The sequence below is a fragment of the Ranitomeya variabilis genome, chromosome 3, assembly GCF_051348905.1.
Source record: "Ranitomeya variabilis isolate aRanVar5 chromosome 3, aRanVar5.hap1, whole genome shotgun sequence".
Lineage (NCBI taxonomy): Eukaryota > Metazoa > Chordata > Amphibia > Anura > Dendrobatidae > Ranitomeya > Ranitomeya variabilis.
Window position 1 is genome coordinate 719,955,815 of NC_135234.1, and position 18,266 is coordinate 719,974,080.

General features: G+C 43.3%; 1 protein-coding gene across 2 annotated transcripts in view; it reads left to right on the forward strand.

Annotated features, from left to right (window-relative positions):
• RDX (radixin) overlaps window positions 1-18,266 on the forward strand; it is a 106,590-nt gene that overhangs the window by 52,467 nt on the left and 35,857 nt on the right. For both annotated transcript variants that reach the window (XM_077298332.1, XM_077298334.1), the window contains exons 4-7: window positions 974-1,069; window positions 3,497-3,771; window positions 13,204-13,287; window positions 15,223-15,369. In XM_077298332.1, the coding sequence (XP_077154447.1) occupies window positions 974-1,069; window positions 3,497-3,771; window positions 13,204-13,287; window positions 15,223-15,369 (602 nt within the window). The remainder of the gene's footprint in view (window positions 1-973; window positions 1,070-3,496; window positions 3,772-13,203; window positions 13,288-15,222; window positions 15,370-18,266) is intronic.

Below are 18,266 nucleotides of genomic sequence, written 5' to 3' on the forward strand. Positions count from 1 at the left end.
ATGGTCCTGTGTCCCCCAATGAGTGGCTCGGAGAAAAAGATTTTACGGTGAGTACACAAAAATCTCCTTATTAGGTCCATTTCAGAAGTGGCCACATCTTCATGCAATATTGTATACGTGGACGTCATCCAGCACAATAATGGCAGTCTGTCACCACCTGAACACAAATGTAACTATGCACTCAGCCATCTAGTCTACCTAAAGGGAATCTCCGCAGGATTTTATATATGCACGTAGCCCTTTCAAAGACCAGTTACACAATAGCTTGCCATGGGCAGTCCGTTCCTCCAACACAGAGAAATCGGTACGAATTGATACGCAAGTGAATTTGAGGGGCTATGGTAGATCCGAAGCCTGTCCCTTCAGCCCTACCTCCCACCCAGTGCTGCCGACACCTGCTTTACTGGCAACCGCTTTGCTGTGTGACTTTAGAAAAAAGAAAAAGGAGCCATTGGTCGAGCAGAAGGAGGAGGCAACTTTGGACAGGGAATAGAGCTGGAGTGACAAAGGCTTCAGATCTACAAATAGCTCTTCAGTATAATTTTCTTATGAATTTCAACACTGATTTTCCAGTACTAGAGCTGGTGCACATGACCATATTTTCATTCAGAGTGTGATTTGCTGTCTGCAGATGTTTACTTTACATTTCCATAGAACATTCTTGCACCCTCAGTCTTGCCGAGCGTGCACACGTATGGGAAGTGGTGGTGTGGACTTGGGGCATGTTCACATCACGTGCTCACAAGACGTGGTCTGCACACACTGCCTTAGCTTAATTACCATCCTATGAAATTGGCCCTAATGTGAACGTCTCGCAAAGTCTCAGCAGGGACAAAAGCTGATGAGTGTGATTATCAGCTTCATTATACTGCTGACTATGTGCTGTGTATAACAGAATTATAAGGTTACCAGGATGGTAGACACACTTTGTATTATCACAGATGCTCCATTAACTGTTTCTGTATCTCCCCAGGTGGTGAAAACGGTGGGTCTGAGAGAAGTCTGGTTTTTCGGTCTCCAGTATGTGGACAGCAAGGGTTACTCCACATGGCTGAAGCTCAATAAAAAGGTTTGTTCTCTTCCTCGGCTCCTTTTATCTGTCAGACCCTTTGTTCTGAAATGTCCTTTGATTCAGTGCGTTCAGTCTTCATTGCCTTTTTTTATTTATTTTTTTATTTAGAGTGTAATAGATTTATTTTTGGAGCTGCAGCAGGTGGTGAAGATGGGAACATGTGAGGAGCTGGTAACCCGGCTGTTCAGTGCGTTCTCACATCTGTTGTAAGGAGGTGAAGATGGGAAACCATGAGACATGCAGCTGCAGGGACTAGAACATATTTTTCGAACATGCTGAAGTCACTCAACGAGCACCCAAGCATGTTTGGTTAACAACTTTTCCGAGCATGTGCGCTCATCACTAGTCGTAGTGTCTTTCCTCATGTGCAGGCACTGCATGACCTTGGGTATCCATGGATGCGTCCACTGATGGAGTGGCAGGTAGTTGCTAGTGGTCGTAACCATGATGGTATTGAGTCTGAATTCTGCCAGACCTACAGTGGTTATGGAAAGTATTCAGACCCGTTTACATTTTTCACTCTGTTTCATTGCAGCCATTTGGTAAATTCAAAAAAGTTCATTTTTTTTTCCTTATTAATGTACACTCTTCACCCCATCTTGACTGGAAAAAACAGAAATGTAGAAATTTTTGCAAATTTATTAAAAAAGAAAAACTGAAATATCACATGGTCATAAGTATTCAGACCCTTAGCTCAGTATTGAGGAGAAGCACCTTTTGAGCTAGTACAGCCATGAGTCTTCTTGGGAATGATGCAACAAGTTTTTCACACCTGGATTTGGGGATCCTCTGCCATTCTTCATTGCAGATCCTCTCCAGTTCCGTCAGGTTTGATGTGAACGTTGGAGGACAGCCATTTTCAGATCTCTCCAGAGATGCTCAATTGAGTTTAGGTCAGGGCTCTGACTGAGCCAGTCAAGAATGGTCACAGAGTTGTTCTGAAGCCACTCCTTTGTTGTTTTAGCTGTGCGCTTAGGGTCATTGTCTTGTTGGAAAGTGAACCTTCGGCCAAGTCTGAGGTCCAGAGCACTCTGGAAGAGGTTTTCATCCAGGATATCTCTGTACTTGGCCGCATTCATGTTTCCTTCAATGGCAACCAGTCGTCCTGTCCCTGCAGCTGAAAAACACCCCCATAGCATGAAGCTGCCACCACCGTGTCTCACTGTTGGGATTGTAATTAAACACAGCTGGACTCCAATGAAGGAGTAGAACCATCTCAAAGAGGATCACAAGGAAATGGACAGCGTGTGACTTAAATATGAGTGTCTGAGCAAAGGGTCTGACTACTTATGACCATGTGATATTTTTTCTTTTTTTATTAAACTTGCAAAAATTTCTACATTTGTTTTTTTTCCAGTCAAGATGAGGTGCAGAGTGTACATTAATGAGAAAAATGAACTTTTTTGAATTTGCCAAATGGCTGCAATGAAACTAAAAGTGAACATTTTTAAAGGGGTCTGAATGCTTTCTGTATCTACTGTATTGTGCATTTTCGGGTTACCTATTCTGTGTAGTTTCAACTTGAGGTAGTTACGATCAACCTGCGAAGTGGAAACCCCTTATGAAAGGACTTTCGGTTATGGAGGGTGCATTGCCTTTCTCATGGCTATAGCAGGACTGGCACTGAAAGCTGCTTGGCCACAGTCGCTGCCAGTCGTCCACACTTCGGTGGCAGTCCTGTTACAGTAATGCACTTCGGGATAACACGTTTGCGTGCTGCACTCGCTCCGCTGTCAGTTTGTTAGGAAATCCTTGTATTTCTCATGTCCAACGGCAACAGCTGGACCGCTCTGAGCCTTGGCGTGAACAACATCCTGGGCACACAGATGTCTGCAAAATGAAGTGTGAAGAATAGGCGTTTTAGATTTGCATCTCTTAATTGCAATGCCCAAATCGTTATACATGCTGTAGACCGCCTCCATCCATGATTGGTGAAGAACCTGAAGAAATGCTGGATACCTTTTACCAGTCACCGATTTCTCATTGCAGGGTGTGCAAGGTGGCATCCTAATCCTGAGTGGTGGGCTGAGCCCTCCCCTACAGCCGCTGATTGGTGGCTTTCTCCCAATTACTGTGAAGGTGGGCGGGGCTTGCCTGCTGCTTATGAATACTGAGGACTCCACAGCACGCCCAGAGGACTCTTAGCTCATTTTTCGCTGCAAATTTTCTATTTGAATATTATGAAACCTAAGAATTAAGTTACCCAGCGCTATTGTCTGGATTCAGATAGGGAAAAATAACCCTGAGTACAGATTCCATTAAAGGAAAACTTTGAGCCTAACCCCTGGGCTTTTTCTAATAGAGGAAAGTAATTTTTACAACTTTGTGCTGAGGTCCTGATCAGACCATCGCGACCTTGAGCCCCTTACATGTAAATATTTTTTATAAAATCCCACATTTGTTTTATAATCCTCTGTTTTTCAGGTTACTCAGCAGGATGTCAGGAAAGAAAACCCTCTACAGTTCAAGTTCCGAGCAAAGTTTTTCCCGGAAGATGTCTCCGAAGAGTTAATCCAGGAGATAACCCAGAGACTCTTCTTTCTGCAAGTTAAAGAAGCAATATTAAATGACGAAATATACTGTCCCCCAGAGACGGCCGTCCTGCTGGCGTCCTATGCTGTGCAGGCCAAGTATGGAGACTACAGCAAAGACGTCCACAAGCCGGGTTACCTGGCCAATGACCGCCTGCTCCCTCAGCGGTAAGTAAGGGGAAGCGCGGAGCCAACATAATGCCATCTAATAGTGGGCTTCTAATGAATGGACAGACCTGGCTGGCATTTCTCTTGTTCTGGAGTATTGATTCCCGTCTTCTCCGAGAATGTAGTCTGTAAATACATGACCTGCTTTGGTGAAATAAGGGATTTGCGCTTCTTTTTCTCCAAGGTTGCGGACAATGACTGCAGGTAACTAGCACAGATTAGAGTTTCATATGTGAAGCAGTTCAACTGCTCAAATGACTCACTCCCATTTGTTCTATATCATTCTGGTATCTAGTTTTTCAGTTTTAACTCCTTCACGACCATTGACATACTTGCACGTCAAAAATCATGTCACTGCCCTTAACGCAGGTTTGCACTCCAAGCCCGCATCGTTCCCCGCACATGACTAATTTAATCAGCCATCATGTGCCTTTAACAGCTGCAGATGAAGGGGCTGTTAAAGGCACATGATGGCTGCTAAATCCCATTCTCAATCTGTGACAGCGGCATTTAACATGTGCCGGCAGTGGGGTGTGTCATTCTACGCTCCCATCGCCGCTCCTGTGATGTGATCGTGGGGCGCCGATGGGTTGTCATGATTGCTGAAGACCTCCATGCCTGTCATTACAATCCTCCTGTGAAAGCCAGCCTGTGGCCGGCGTTCTTAGAAAAGCGTGATTTTTCACTATACATAGCTGTGCTACTGCACAAGTGATTGGATGATTGCAGCTTCAAGTCCCCCAAGGGGACTATTAAATCCAGGAACAAGTTTAAACCCTTTCCGACCATAGACGTATCCATACGCCTGGTACTTACCGACGTATGGATACGTCCAGCTGATTTTGCACGCCCACATGCTGTGCGCGCGATCTTCGCCAAGTGTTAGTTGATTCTGATAGCTGACACTTGGTACTCAATGCCAGGAGCGGTCCCGCACTGCTCCCGGCACTTTAACCCCCTAAATGCTGCTATTGAACTTGATAGCAGCATTTTGGGAGCAGGTAGATGGAAGAAAGCCCCTCTGCCCTTGGATCTAAGATCCCGCCACGTCATTGCGGGGTCCCGATCGTTGCCATGGTGAACCCTATGTTATATGGATAAGTTATAGCTCTCAGAAGAAAGCGATGCAAGCATAACTATTTTTTTCTAAGTTTTTATTCTGTAAAAGGACCAAAACATAAACTATATATAAATGTGGTATCGCTGTAATCGTACTGACCCGAAGAATAAAGCTGCCTTAGGCTACTTTCACACTAGCGTCGGGAACAACCCGTCGCTGCGCGTCGGGCCGACGTTCCCGACGCTAGTGTGGTCTCCGCCGCACAACGGGGGCAGCGGATGCATATTTCCCACGCATCCGCTGCCCCATTGTGATGTGCGGGGAAGTGCGGGGAGGTGGGGGCGGAGTTCCGACTGCGCATGCGCGGTCGGAAAAAGCGGACCGTCGGGAGCAAAAAACGTTACATGTAACGTTTTTTTCTCCCGACGGACCGCTACCATACGCCCAAACGCCGCCAAACGCATTCACCGTTTGGAAATGCGTCGCAAATGCGTCGCTAATGTTACTCTATGACGAAACAACGTATCCAGCAAAAACTTTTGCTGGATGCGGCGTTTCGCAAAAACGACGCATTTGCGACGTATTGCAGTTAACGCTAGTGTGAAACTAGCCTTATCAATTTTACCACATGGAGAACGACCTAAAAAAAAAAACCCGTAAAAATAATTTCTGAATTGCTGGCTTTTGTTCATTCTGCCTCCCAAAAATCAAAATAGAAAGCGATCAAAAAATTTAATGTGCCCGAAATTGAAACCAATAAAACCATCTACTCGTCCTGCAAAAAAGCAGCTGTCACATGACTGTGTTGGCCGTAATATGGAAACATTATAGCTATCTAATTATGGCGATGCAAAAACTAGTTTTTTGCATTAAAAAAAAAGCGTCTTTTAGTGTTTGACAGCAGCCAAACATAAAAACCCGATATGAATCTGGTATCTCTGTTGTAACACCATCCCAAAGAATACAGTCGCCTAATCACTTACACTGCACAAGGAACGCATCAAAAATAAAGAAAACCCATTCTTCACCTCCTGTTATGCTCATTCTGCCTCCCAAAGATTGCAGTAAGCCTCGGCGAATATGCTGCAGTCTGCGCCGAGCACTTACACCAGGTTTTCCATGTAAATTCGTGATTTGGACAGAACCCACTATAGTGAATGGATTCCTCAGCGGTTTCATTTGAATCGCATCACTCGGAGATTTAGATAGAAACTTCCAAGTAAGTGCTCAATGTAGAGCGCCGGATAAATGTGATCACAAACATTACGTAAAATGTTTCCGATAAAAGCTTCAACTCAATCCACAAAAAAAGCAAGCCCCCACTCAGATAGGTCATCTGTTAACGGAAATATAGGCAGCTTCCACATAAGTGGTAGTATAAGGGCTCTGGAAAAGTGCTATGGCTCCTCACCCCCAAAAGAAATTCAGCATATTCTGTGCTCCCAAATAGAAATGCCCCCTCTTTTCTGTTCCTAAACCACATATAGCGTCCAGATGTTTGGCATTTCTGTAATGATGAGAGCCCGCCTAACTTACGGGTGTCTCCAGAAGCACAAGCTGGGCATAATGTACTGGGCACTAGTGTTGAGCATTCCGATGCTGCAAGTATCGGGTATCGGCCGATACTTGCTGTATCGGAATTCCGATACCGGGATTCCGATACTCTTGTGGTATCGGGTATCGGAACAACATTAATGTTAAAATGTGTAAAATAGAGAATTAAAATAAAAAATATCGCTATACTCACCTGTCCGACGCAGCCGGGACCTCAGCGCAGGAACCGGCAGCGTTGTTTGTTTAAAATTCCCGCTTTTACATGGTTACGCGAAGTCCCGGCTTGTGATTGGTCAGGGCGGCCATGTTGCCGGGCCGCGGACCAATCACAGCAAGCCGTGACGAAAATACGTCACGGCTTGCTGTGATTGGTCCGCGTCCCGGCAACATGGCCGCCATTAACCAATCACAAGCCGTGACGTCACGGGAGGCTGGAAACGCGCTCATTTTAAAAAGGGCGCGTGTCCAGCCTCCCGTGACGTCACGGCTTGTGATTGGTTGCGTCGCGGTCAACCAATCACAAGCCGGGAGGCTGGACACGCGCCCATTTCAAAATGAGCGCGTCCAGCCTCCCGGCTTGTGATTGGTTGATCGCGGCGCAACCAATCACAAGCCGTGACGTCACGGGAGGCTGGACACGCGCCCATTTCAAAATGAGCGCGTCCAGCCTCCCGGCTTGTGATTGGTTGATCGCGGCGCAACCAATCACAAGCCGTGACGTCACGGGAGGCTGGACACGCGCCCATTTCAAAATGAGCGCGTCCAGCCTCCCGGCTTGTGATTGGTTGATCGCGGCGCAACCAATCACAAGCCGTGACGTCACGGGAGGCTGGACACGCGCCCATTTTAAAATGAGCGCGTGTCCAGCCTCCCGTGACGTCCCGGCTTGTGATTGGTCAGGGCGGCCATATTGCCGGGACGCGGACCAATCACAGCAAGCCGTGACGTAATTTCGTCACGGCTTGCTGTGATTGGTCCGCGTCCCGGCAACATGGCCGACCTGACCAATCACAAGCCGGGAATTCACGTAACCAAGTAATAGCGCGATTTTTAAACAAACAACGCTGCCGGTTCCCTCGCTGAAGTCCCGGCTGCGTCGGACAGGTGAGTATAGCGATATTTTTTATTTTAATTCTTTCTTTTACACATTTATATGGTTCCCAGGGCCTGAAGGAGAGTTTCCTCTCCTTCAGACCCTGGGAACCATCAGGGATACCGTCCGATACATGAGTCCCATTGACTTGTATTGGTATCGGTATCGGATTCCGATACTGTGACGGTATCGGCCGATACTTTCCGATACCGATACTTTCAAGTATCGGACGGTATCGCTCAACACTACTGGGCACTGCAACAGCAGCTTGCAACTTGCACTCGAGAACATTCAGTGCTGCTTGTTTCTGGAAAACACCCATGGAGTCAAAATCGTCACTACACCTGTAGATAAATTCCCCAAGGGGAATAATTTCCAAAATGAGGTCAATTGAGGGGGGATTCTGCTTTTCTAGCAATTTGGGGCTCTGTATGTGGAGTCCAGAAACTATTCTAGGAAAATCTGAGCTCCAGGAGGCGAATAGCGCCCTTTCCCTCCCGAATCTCGCCATGTGGCTAAGTACTGTTGTACACCCACATATGGGGTATTGCCACGTTCAGTAGGAATTGTAAGACAAATTTTGATGCCATTTTTATCCACTTCTTAGGTGAAAATGTAAAATATGGGGCTAAAACCAAGTTTTAGTGGTAATAATGTTATAATTTTTTTTTACCTTTGTGCAGTGAAGAAAAAAACTGACACACCCATGGTGTCAATATGATCATTGCACCCCTAGATGAATTAATTTTGAGAAGTAGCAGCAAGAATCCCATATACATATTTTAGAAACCGGGGTAGCGACAAAAGTTGTCAGTAACCCTTGTTCAAACAAACTCAGCTCCAATGGACATCAAACAAAAAATAGGAGAAAAAGAAGCAAACTGATTACATCCAGTAAAAGTAGTCATATAATTTTATTATTTCATAGAAAAGATAAAATATCACAACAGTACAAAAAGAGCCATAAACAATGCAGATTGCTATATATACCCCACACCCACCTATCGCCACCTCACATGTACACATAAATCCCTGAAATAATAACGTCAAGGTCAAAAAGACCGTAACACTGAGGGAGCAGTGCATCCAAAGGGTGGACATCTAGAGGTCAGCATGCATCCATGTGGTAGCCAAGGATAGAGTAACACCAATCTATCATTCTTATAAAGTGCAAAAGGTGCAATGCCTACCAGCAGATAAGTGGAGACAAGGGGGGACGGATGGAGGGTCCCGACGCGCGTTTCGCGGCTACCTGGGGCCGCTTTCTCAAGGGAGAAACTGTACTGTTGTGATATTTTATCTTTTCTATGAAATAATAAAATTATGTGACTACTTTTACTGGATGTAATCAGTTTGCTCCTTTTTCTCCTATTTTTGATTAATTTGAGAAGCGTAGTTTTTAAAATGGGGTCACACATGGGTTGTTCTGCTGTGCTGGCACCTCAGGGGATCTGCCAGTGGGTCATGGCACCCACAAACCATAACCTTAAAAAGTGCACTAAAATATGGTTTTCCTTCCCTTCTGAGCTTTGCACTGTGCCTGAAAAATATTTCCCGACTTACATGTAGGGTATTGACGCACTCAGGAAAAAATGTACTTCAGTTTGTTGCAAATATTTCTCCTATTAGCCCTTAGAAAAATTTAAAAATTGAGGCTAAAAAAACATTGTACTGGTAAATATGTAATTTCTTTCTTCACCGCTCAATGGTATAAAATTCTGTGAGGCACATGTGATGTCAATATGATCACTGCACCCCTAGATGAATTCATTGGGGTGTAGTTTGTAAAATGAGTTCAATTAATGGGGGGTTTCTGTTCTGTCACATCAGGGGCTCTGCCAATGTGAAATGACACCCTCAATCCATTCCAGCAAAATCTGAAGTCCAATAAGGCGCTTCTTCCCTTAGTTTTCCCCCACAAAAAAAAAACATTTTCCCCACAAATGTTTTTTTAGCTCCATTTTTTTTTTTTTTTTTCACAAGGGTAGCAGGAGAATTTGCACCATACAATTTATAGTGCAATTTTTCCCAAGTACGCGGATACCCCAAATGTGGGGGGAAACTACTTTTGCGGCACAGCGCAAAGCTTAGAAGGGACGAAGCGCCTTATTGGAGATCAGATTTTGCTGGAATGGATTGAGGGTGCCATTTCACATTAGCAGAACCCATGAAGTGCCAGAACAACCAAAACCCCCCATTATGTGAACTCTTTTTACAAACTACACCCCCAATGAATTCATCTAGGGGTGCAGTGATCATATTGACATCACATGTGCCTCACAGAATTTTATACCATTGAGCGGTGAAGAAAGAAATTACATTTTTACCACTACAAGGTTTTTGGGTTTTTTTTCGTTTTTTTTTCATGACTCAACCTAATAAACTTTTGAGAAGCACCTGGGTGTTCAAAGTGCTCACTACACATCTAAATACATTTCTTGAGGGGTCTAGTTTCCAAAATGGGATCACTTGTGGGGGAGTTTCCACTTTTCAGGAACATTAGGGGCTCTCCAAACGAGACATGGCGTCCGTGGATGATTCAAGCAAATTTTGCGTTCTAAAAGTCACATGACCCTCCTTCCTTTCAAGCCCTGCTGTGCACCCAAACAGTAGTTTGTTCCCTCATGTGAGGTATATGCACTCAGGAGAAATTGCACTGTACTATTTGTTGTGCAATTTCTCCTGTTAACCCTATTAAAAATGTAAAATTTGGGGCTAAAATTTTTTTTTGGGGGGGAAATTGTGATTTATTTTCACAACTCAACGTTATAAACTTCTGTGAAGCACCTTGGGGGTTTATTGTGCTCACCATACATCTATTTGAGTTCCCTGAGGGGGTCTAGTCTCAAAAATGTCACTTGTGGGGACTTTTCACTGTTTAGGCACATCAGGGACTCTCCAAACACGACATGGTGTTCTTTAATTGTTCCAGCAAATTTTGCATTCAAAAAGTCAAATGGCGCTCCTTCTCTTCCGATCTCTGTCGTGCACCCAAACAGTGGTTTTCCCCCACATATGGGGTATGTGCATGCTCAGGAGAAATTGCACACCAAATTTTGGGGTCCATATTTTCCTGTTACCCTTGTGAAAAGAAATAAAATTTCTGTTTAAAATTAAATTTTTGAGGAAAAAAAAACTTAAATGTTCATTTTTTTCCCCCATAGTCCAAAAATTCCTAGGGCTACTAAACTTTGTGAATGTGGTTTTGAGCACCTTGAGGGGTGCAGTTTTTAGAATTATTTCACTTTTTGGGTATTTTCTGTCATATAGGGCCCTCAGTCACTTCAAATGTGATGTGGTCCTTAACCCCTTTCTGACCTCGGACGGGATAGTTTTGAACAGCTGACATGTGCCTGCAATTGCGGCGGGTGGAATCGCGATTCACCCACCGCTATTAACTAGTTAAATGCTGCTGTCAAACACTGACAGCAGCATTTAGCGCTTTCGGCCATAGGGCCGGAAATTAGCACATCGCTGACCCCTGTCACGTGATCGGGTGTCAGCGATGCGTCGGCATGACAAACAGAGGTCTATTGAAGACCTCTATGGTTGTTGATGCCAGATTGCTGTGAGCGCCACCCTGTGGTCAGTGCTCATAGCAGCAGCAATTCTACTACATAGGAGCGATCTGAGCATCGTTCCTATGTAGCAGAGCCGATCGCGTTGTGCCAGCTTCTAGCCTCCCATGGAGACTATTGAAGCAAGGCAAAAGTTTAAAAAAATAAAAAATATGGAAAAAATTATATATAAAAGTTTAAGTCACCCCCCCTTTCGCCCCATTCAAAATAAAACAAAAAAATAAAATACACACGTATTTGGTATCGCCGCATTCACAATCGCCGGATCTATCAATAAAAATTAAGGATTAACCTGATCGCTAAACGGTGTAGCGAGGAAAAAACGAAACTCCAGAATTACGTTTTTTTGGTCGCCGCAACATTGCATCAAAATGCATTAAGGGGCGATCAAAAGATCTTATCTGCACCAAAATGGTATCATTAAAATGTCAGCTCGGCACACAAAAAATAAGCCCTCACCCGACCCCAGATCACGAAAAAGAGACTCTACGGGTAACTGAAAATGGCGCAATTTTTTTATTTATTTTTTTTTTTTAGCAGAGTTTAGAATTTTTTCCACCATTTAGATGAAAGAGAATCTAGACATGTTTGGTGTCTATGAACTCGTAATGACCTGGAGAATCATAATGGCAGGTCAGATTTATTATTTATTAAACCTAGCAAAAAAGCCAAACAAAAACTGTGTGGGATTGCACTTTTTTTTTTGCAATTTCACCGCACTTAGAATTTTTTTCCCGTTTTCTAGTACATGACATGGTAAGACCAATGATGTCGTTCAAAAGTACAACTTGTCCCACAAAAAATAAGCCCTCACATGGCCATATTGACAGAAAATAAAAAAGTTATGGCTCTGGGAAGGAGGGGAGTGAAGAATGAAAATACCCCGGGTCATGAAGGGGTTAAAAAAAAAAAGTTTTGTAAATTTTGTTGGAAAACTGAGAAATCGCTGGCCAACTTTTAACCCTTATAACTTTGTAACAAAAAAAAAATTATTTATAAAATTGTGCTGATGTAAAGTAGGCACGTGGGAAATGTTGTTAACTATTTTGTGACATCTCTGATTTGAGGGCATAAGAATTCAAAGTTTGAAAATTGCTAAATATTCCCAATTTTTACCAAATTTCCATTTTTTTTTCCACAAATAAATGTAAGTCATATCGAAGAAATTTTACCACTTTTATAAAGTACAATGTGACGAAAAAGCAACAATCTGAGTCGCCAGGATCTGTTGACGCGTTCCAGAGTTATTACCTCACAAAGTGTCAGTGGTCAGAATTGTAAAATTTGGGCTAGTCATTAACATGCAAACCACCTTGGGGGTTAAAAAACAAATAATCAAAAAGTGCCAATCACCCCCCCCCCCCCCCCCCCCCACACACACACTTTTGCTCCATTTAATATAAAACAATTAAAAATATATACACACATTTTGTTATCATTGCTTATAAAAGTCCGATCTATCAAAATATAAAATCAATTAATCCGATTTGTAAACAACTTACCCGAAAAAAAAATCAAATGCCAGAGTTACATTTTTTTGGCCTCTGCAACATTGCAATAAAAGGCAGTCAAAACATTGGATCTACCTCAAAATGATATTGGTAAAAATGTCAGCTCTGGGCACGAAAAATAAGCCTCACACAGCCCCAGATTCTGAAAAATAAATATGTTACCGGTCTCGGGGGGGAAAATGGTGACACAAGCAAAGATTTTTAATTTTTTTTTTTTTTTTTGTATGGAATCGTTTCAATTTTGTTTTAACCACTTAAGCAATTAAAATAAGAAAAAAATGATGAGCTTATGGTTGAGAGATGCCTCTAGAAAACAAAGCAAAGGCCACGGTGTTCTCAAAGACCTGTGCATTCACCCGAAATGCTAATTTGGAAGAAAAAAATAAAATAATAATTTGTGGCTCTGAAATTAAATAAAACCCAGTGCCATATGGATGTTTATCGTCCTGCACTGATGACGGGTAGGTGGCCGGTGCAGAACAGTCACTGTAGTATTCTATGCGCAGATGATATTGCTTTACATTCAGTATGTCGCCTCTGCCCGCAGCTTGTACTCTGCTAATATTCAGCCCTGCGGGAATTTCTAGCTTTGATCTATGCGTGCTCATTTATCGTTGTTTCTTTCATTTTCCTCAGGGTTTTGGAACAACACAAATTAACGAAAGAACAATGGGAAGAAAGAATACAAACCTGGCACGAAGAGCACAGGAGCATGTTAAGGTACTGCGTGCAGCACATCCACGAAACTTGTGCTTCAGGCAATAATAGGGAACAAATGTTCATACAAGTGAGCATCACCCTGTGATAAGTGGTTAAAGACTCCGCTTCACTTTTTCTGCTTTTCCTTAAATGGGTTGTCCGACCTTGGCCTGCTGCGCCCTGTTAGGATTCTCCTTTGTTTTCGGAGGGCGCATGACCCCAAGTATATAATTTGAACAAGTCTGCGTGCTCCCGGCACCAGAGAATTCACACAGTGACTGCAGACTTGTAGTCTAAGGCTGGGCAACCTTAAGCCGGATTTACACACTGATGTTTGATCAGTCGGACCGATCTCAAAGATGAAATTGGTCTGAGTTGGCCGTTTGTTTGGCTAGAAGCAATTCTTTCTTCGTCATGATTGTCTTAAAATAAGAAAAAAAGGTTTTGTCATCCCATCGGTGCCACCATGCAAAGCTCTGGTGAGGGGGCATTTTTGATGTCTAAGGCCCTGTTCACATGTAAGTATTTTATGTGAGTATTTCTAACCCAGATACTTTTCTACTTTTCCTCTGATTGTTCCCTTCCTGATTTTTGGCTTACAAATACTGGTGTAAAATACTAACCAAATATGGAACATGGGAACATGGCCGTACAGTTGCAAGGTCTGTTCTTTAGAGAAGCCTATATGGTCTGGTCAGTATTGTCCCAGCAGGGAAAAAATGGAAGATAGATAGATAAATAGATAGATATAGAGAGAGAAAAAAAAAGTATGAAATGTTGAACAAAAAGAAATGGTGGCATTACTGTGTTTTGTGTTGATTTTTTTAATATATTGCTTTACATTACCATCCACTACCCTCTAGAACAGGGGTCTCAAACATGCGGCTCCTAAGGCTTCCATTTACGTCCAGCAGAGCACCGAATATACGAAGACCTCTTAAGGCAGTAGAGATCAGGCCGAAGCAGCGATGATGGTGTTGATTCACCAGCAAAACCGGCACAATCATTATCGGGTGTATATAGCTGACACCCTTCTGCAGGGCCGCTATTATTGTTGGCACCAATGAAGGCTTTTTAACCCTTTTAGATTCTGCTGTCAATAGTGACAGCGGTATCTAGATGATTGAGGGAGAAAAGGCTCCCTCATTAAGCCTATCTTCACACTGTAATGGCCTTCGGGTCAGCCAGCTACGGTGGCCTGTTCAGCTCTGTAATAAATGGGGTCTAACACAAGCAATGAGTAAAACTGACATTTAATATATCGCAGTGTAAAAGTATTGCACGATATTAGATCGACCATCAGGCAAGAAATAATTTGAAGTCCCATAGAGGGACTCTGTGTAAAAAAAAAAAAAAAAAAAGAAAAAAAAAAAGTTTTAAAATAAAGCATTGAAAAATATTTTGCCACTAAAATATTGTTAGTTTTTCCATTCAAAAAATGTAGGGCCATGTCTGGAATGACCCAAGCTATAAAACTGTACTATAACCCATACAATTAACACTGCCAAAAAAAGACGTAAAAATGTAGCTACTTTGTCTCATTATTTCAAAGTTAGTAATATATTACAAACGAAGATCCCAGTTCACTATTTTTTTTTTTCTAGTTGAAGTTTCCACCTGCGTTTCCTCATGTTTGCCCTTATGTGCGGAGTTTGGGGCTTCCACATGTTTTCAACTGATGTAATCATTGTGGCCTATCAAAAAGTCGAAGACCTTGTCTCCAGTCCACCTAGAGTCGTTTTATGTATGCCAGCTATTTTTGCACCATTTTGCGAAACGTGTGACATTTTACACTGAAAGGTCGCAAAAACGGGTCCAAGAGAAATATAAAGAGCAGTTTTTACTTTGTGCAAAATTCATAGCTAGGAATAGACTAGACTAGACTAAAAAGTGACTTAAAAAATATTAACCCCAAATGATGAATCGTCGTCTTTTTTGTTTTTATTCTCTCTGCAGGGAAGACTCAATGATGGAGTATCTGAAGATTGCACAAGATCTTGAGATGTACGGGGTCAATTACTTTGAAATAAAAAATAAAAAAGGGACTGAACTTTGGCTCGGTGTTGATGCCTTAGGACTTAATATTTATGAACACGATGACAAGTAAGTATGTAGTTTGTTACGTTGCTCTTTCACGTTGTACATATAAAGTTATATGAAAAAGTTTGGGCACCCCTATTAATCTTACGCTTAATGTTTTATACAAATTGTTTTTTTTGCAACAGCTATTTCAGTTTCATACATCTAATAACTGTTGGACACAGTAATGTTTCTGCCTTGAAATGAGGTTTATTGTACTAACAGAAAATGTGCAATCTGCATTCAATCAAAATTTGACAGGTGCATAAGTATGGGCACCCTTATCATTTTCTTGTTTTAAATTCTCCTACCTACTTTTTACTGACTTACTAAAGCACTTTTTTTGGTTTTGTAACCTCATTGAGCTTTGAACTTCATAGCCAGATGTATGCAATCATGAGAAAAGCTACTTAAAGTGGCCACTTGCAAGTTGTTCTCCTGTTTGAATCTCCTCTGAAGAGTGGCATCATGGGCTCCTCAAAACAACTGTCAAATGATCTGAAAACAAAGATTGAACATAGTTGTTCAGGGGAAGGATACAAAAAGCTGTCTGAGAGATTTAATCTGTCAATTTCCACTGTGAGGAACATAGTAAGGAGATGGAAGAACACAGGTACAGTTCTTGTTAAGGCCAGAAGTGGCAGGCCAAGAAAAACATCAGAAAGGCAGAGAAGAAGAATGGTGAGATCAGTCAAGACCACCTCCAGAGAGCTGCAGCATCAACTTGCTGCAGATGGTGTCACTGTGCATCGCTCAACTATACAACGCACTTTGCACAAGGAGAAGTTGTATGGGAGAGTGATGCGAAAGAAGCCATTTCTGCAAGCATTCCACAAACCGAGCCGGCTGTGGAAGCACATTTGGAGAAGCCAATTTCTTTTGGGAAGAAGTTCCTGTGGACTGATGAAACCAAGATTGAGTTGTTTGGTCATACAAAAAGGCGTTATGCATGGCGGCAAAAAAAACACAGCATTCCAAGAAAAACACTTGCTACCCACAGTAAAATTTGGTGGAGGTTCCATCATGCTTTGGGGCTGTGTGGCCGATGCCGGCACCAGGAATCTTGTTAAAGTTGAGGGACGCATGGATTCCTCTCAGTATCAGCAGATTCTTGACAATAATGTTCATGAATCGGTGACAAAGTTGAAGTTACGCAGGGGATGGATCTTTCAGCAAGACAATGATCCAAAACACCGCTCCAAATCTACTCAGGCATTCATGCAGAGGAACAATTACACTGTTCTGGAATGGCCATCCCAGTCCCCAGACCTGAATATCATTGAACATCTGTAGGATCATTTGAAGAGGGCTGTCTGTCATGATTCTCAATGGCGAGAGAACATAGCCCAGCATATATGAGAACTAGCTCTTGGAAGATGGAAACTATACTGACCATGAACTAAACCTGCCGCACAATTAGAAGTGGCCGGGTAACATGCCTACGTTTTTTTTATCCCTAGATGCCCAGCGCCAGCCGGAGAACTACCTAATCCTAGCAGAGGAAAAGACAGTCCTGGCTCACCTCTAGAGAAATTTTCCCAAAAGGCAGACAGAGGCCCCCACATATATTGGCGGTGATTTTAGATGAAATGACAAAAGTAGTATGAAAATAGGTTTAGCAAAAATCGAGGTCCGCTTACTAGATAGCAAGAAGACAGAAAGGGCACTTTCATGGTCAGCAGAAAACCCTATCAAAACACCATCCAGAAATTACTTTAAGACTCTAGCATTAACTCATAACACCAGAGTGGCAATTTCCGCTCACAAGAGCTTTCCAGACACAGTAACGAAACAGCAGCTGTGAACAGGAACAAAATGCAAAAACACACAAGGACTAAAGTCCAACTTAGCTGGGAGTTGTCTAGTAGCAGGAACATGCACAGAAAGGCTTCTGATTACATTGTTGACCGGCATGAAACTGACAGAGGAGCAAGGTTATATAGCGACTCCCACATCCTGATAGGAGCAGGTGAACAGAGGGGATGATGCACACAAGTACAATTCCACAAGTGGCCACCGGGGGAGCCCAGAATCCAATTTCACAACAGTACCCCCCCCTCAAGGAGGGGGCACCGAACCCTCACCAGAACCACCAGGGCGATCAGGATGAGCCCTATGAAAGGCACGGACAAGATCGGAGGCATGAACATCAGAGGCAGTGACCCAAGAATTATCCTCCTGACCGTATCCCTTCCATTTGACCAGATACTGGAGTTTCCGTCTGGAAACACGAGAGTCCAAGATCTTTTCCACAACGTACTCCAACTCACCCTCAACCAACACCGGAGCAGGAGGCTCAACGGAAGGCACAGCCGGTACCTCATACCTGCGCAACAATGACCGATGAAAAACATTATGAATCGAAAAGGATGCAGGGAGGTCCAAACGGAAGGACACAGGGTTAAGAATCTCCAATATCTTGTACGGGCCGATGAACCGAGGCTTAAACTTAGGAGAAGAAACCCTCATAGGGACAAAACGAGAAGACAACCACACCAAGTCCCCAACACAAAGCCGAGGACCAACACGACGACGGCGGTTGGCAAAAAGCTGAGTCTTCTCCTGGGACAACTTCAAATTGTCCACCACCTGCCCCCAAATCTGATGCAACCTCTCCACCACAGCATCCACTCCAGGACAATCCGAAGATTCCACTTGACCGGAGGAAAATCGAGGATGAAACCCCGAATTACAGAAAAACGGGGACACCAAGGTGGCAGAGCTGGCCCGATTATTGAGGGCGAACTCCGCCAAAGGCAAAAAAGCAACCCAATCATCCTGATCCGCAGACACAAAACACCTCAAATATGTCTCCAAGGTCTGATTAGTCCGCTCGGTCTGGCCATTAGTCTGAGGATGGAAAGCAGACGAAAAAGACAAATCTATGCCCATCCTAGCACAGAATGCCCGCCAAAATCTAG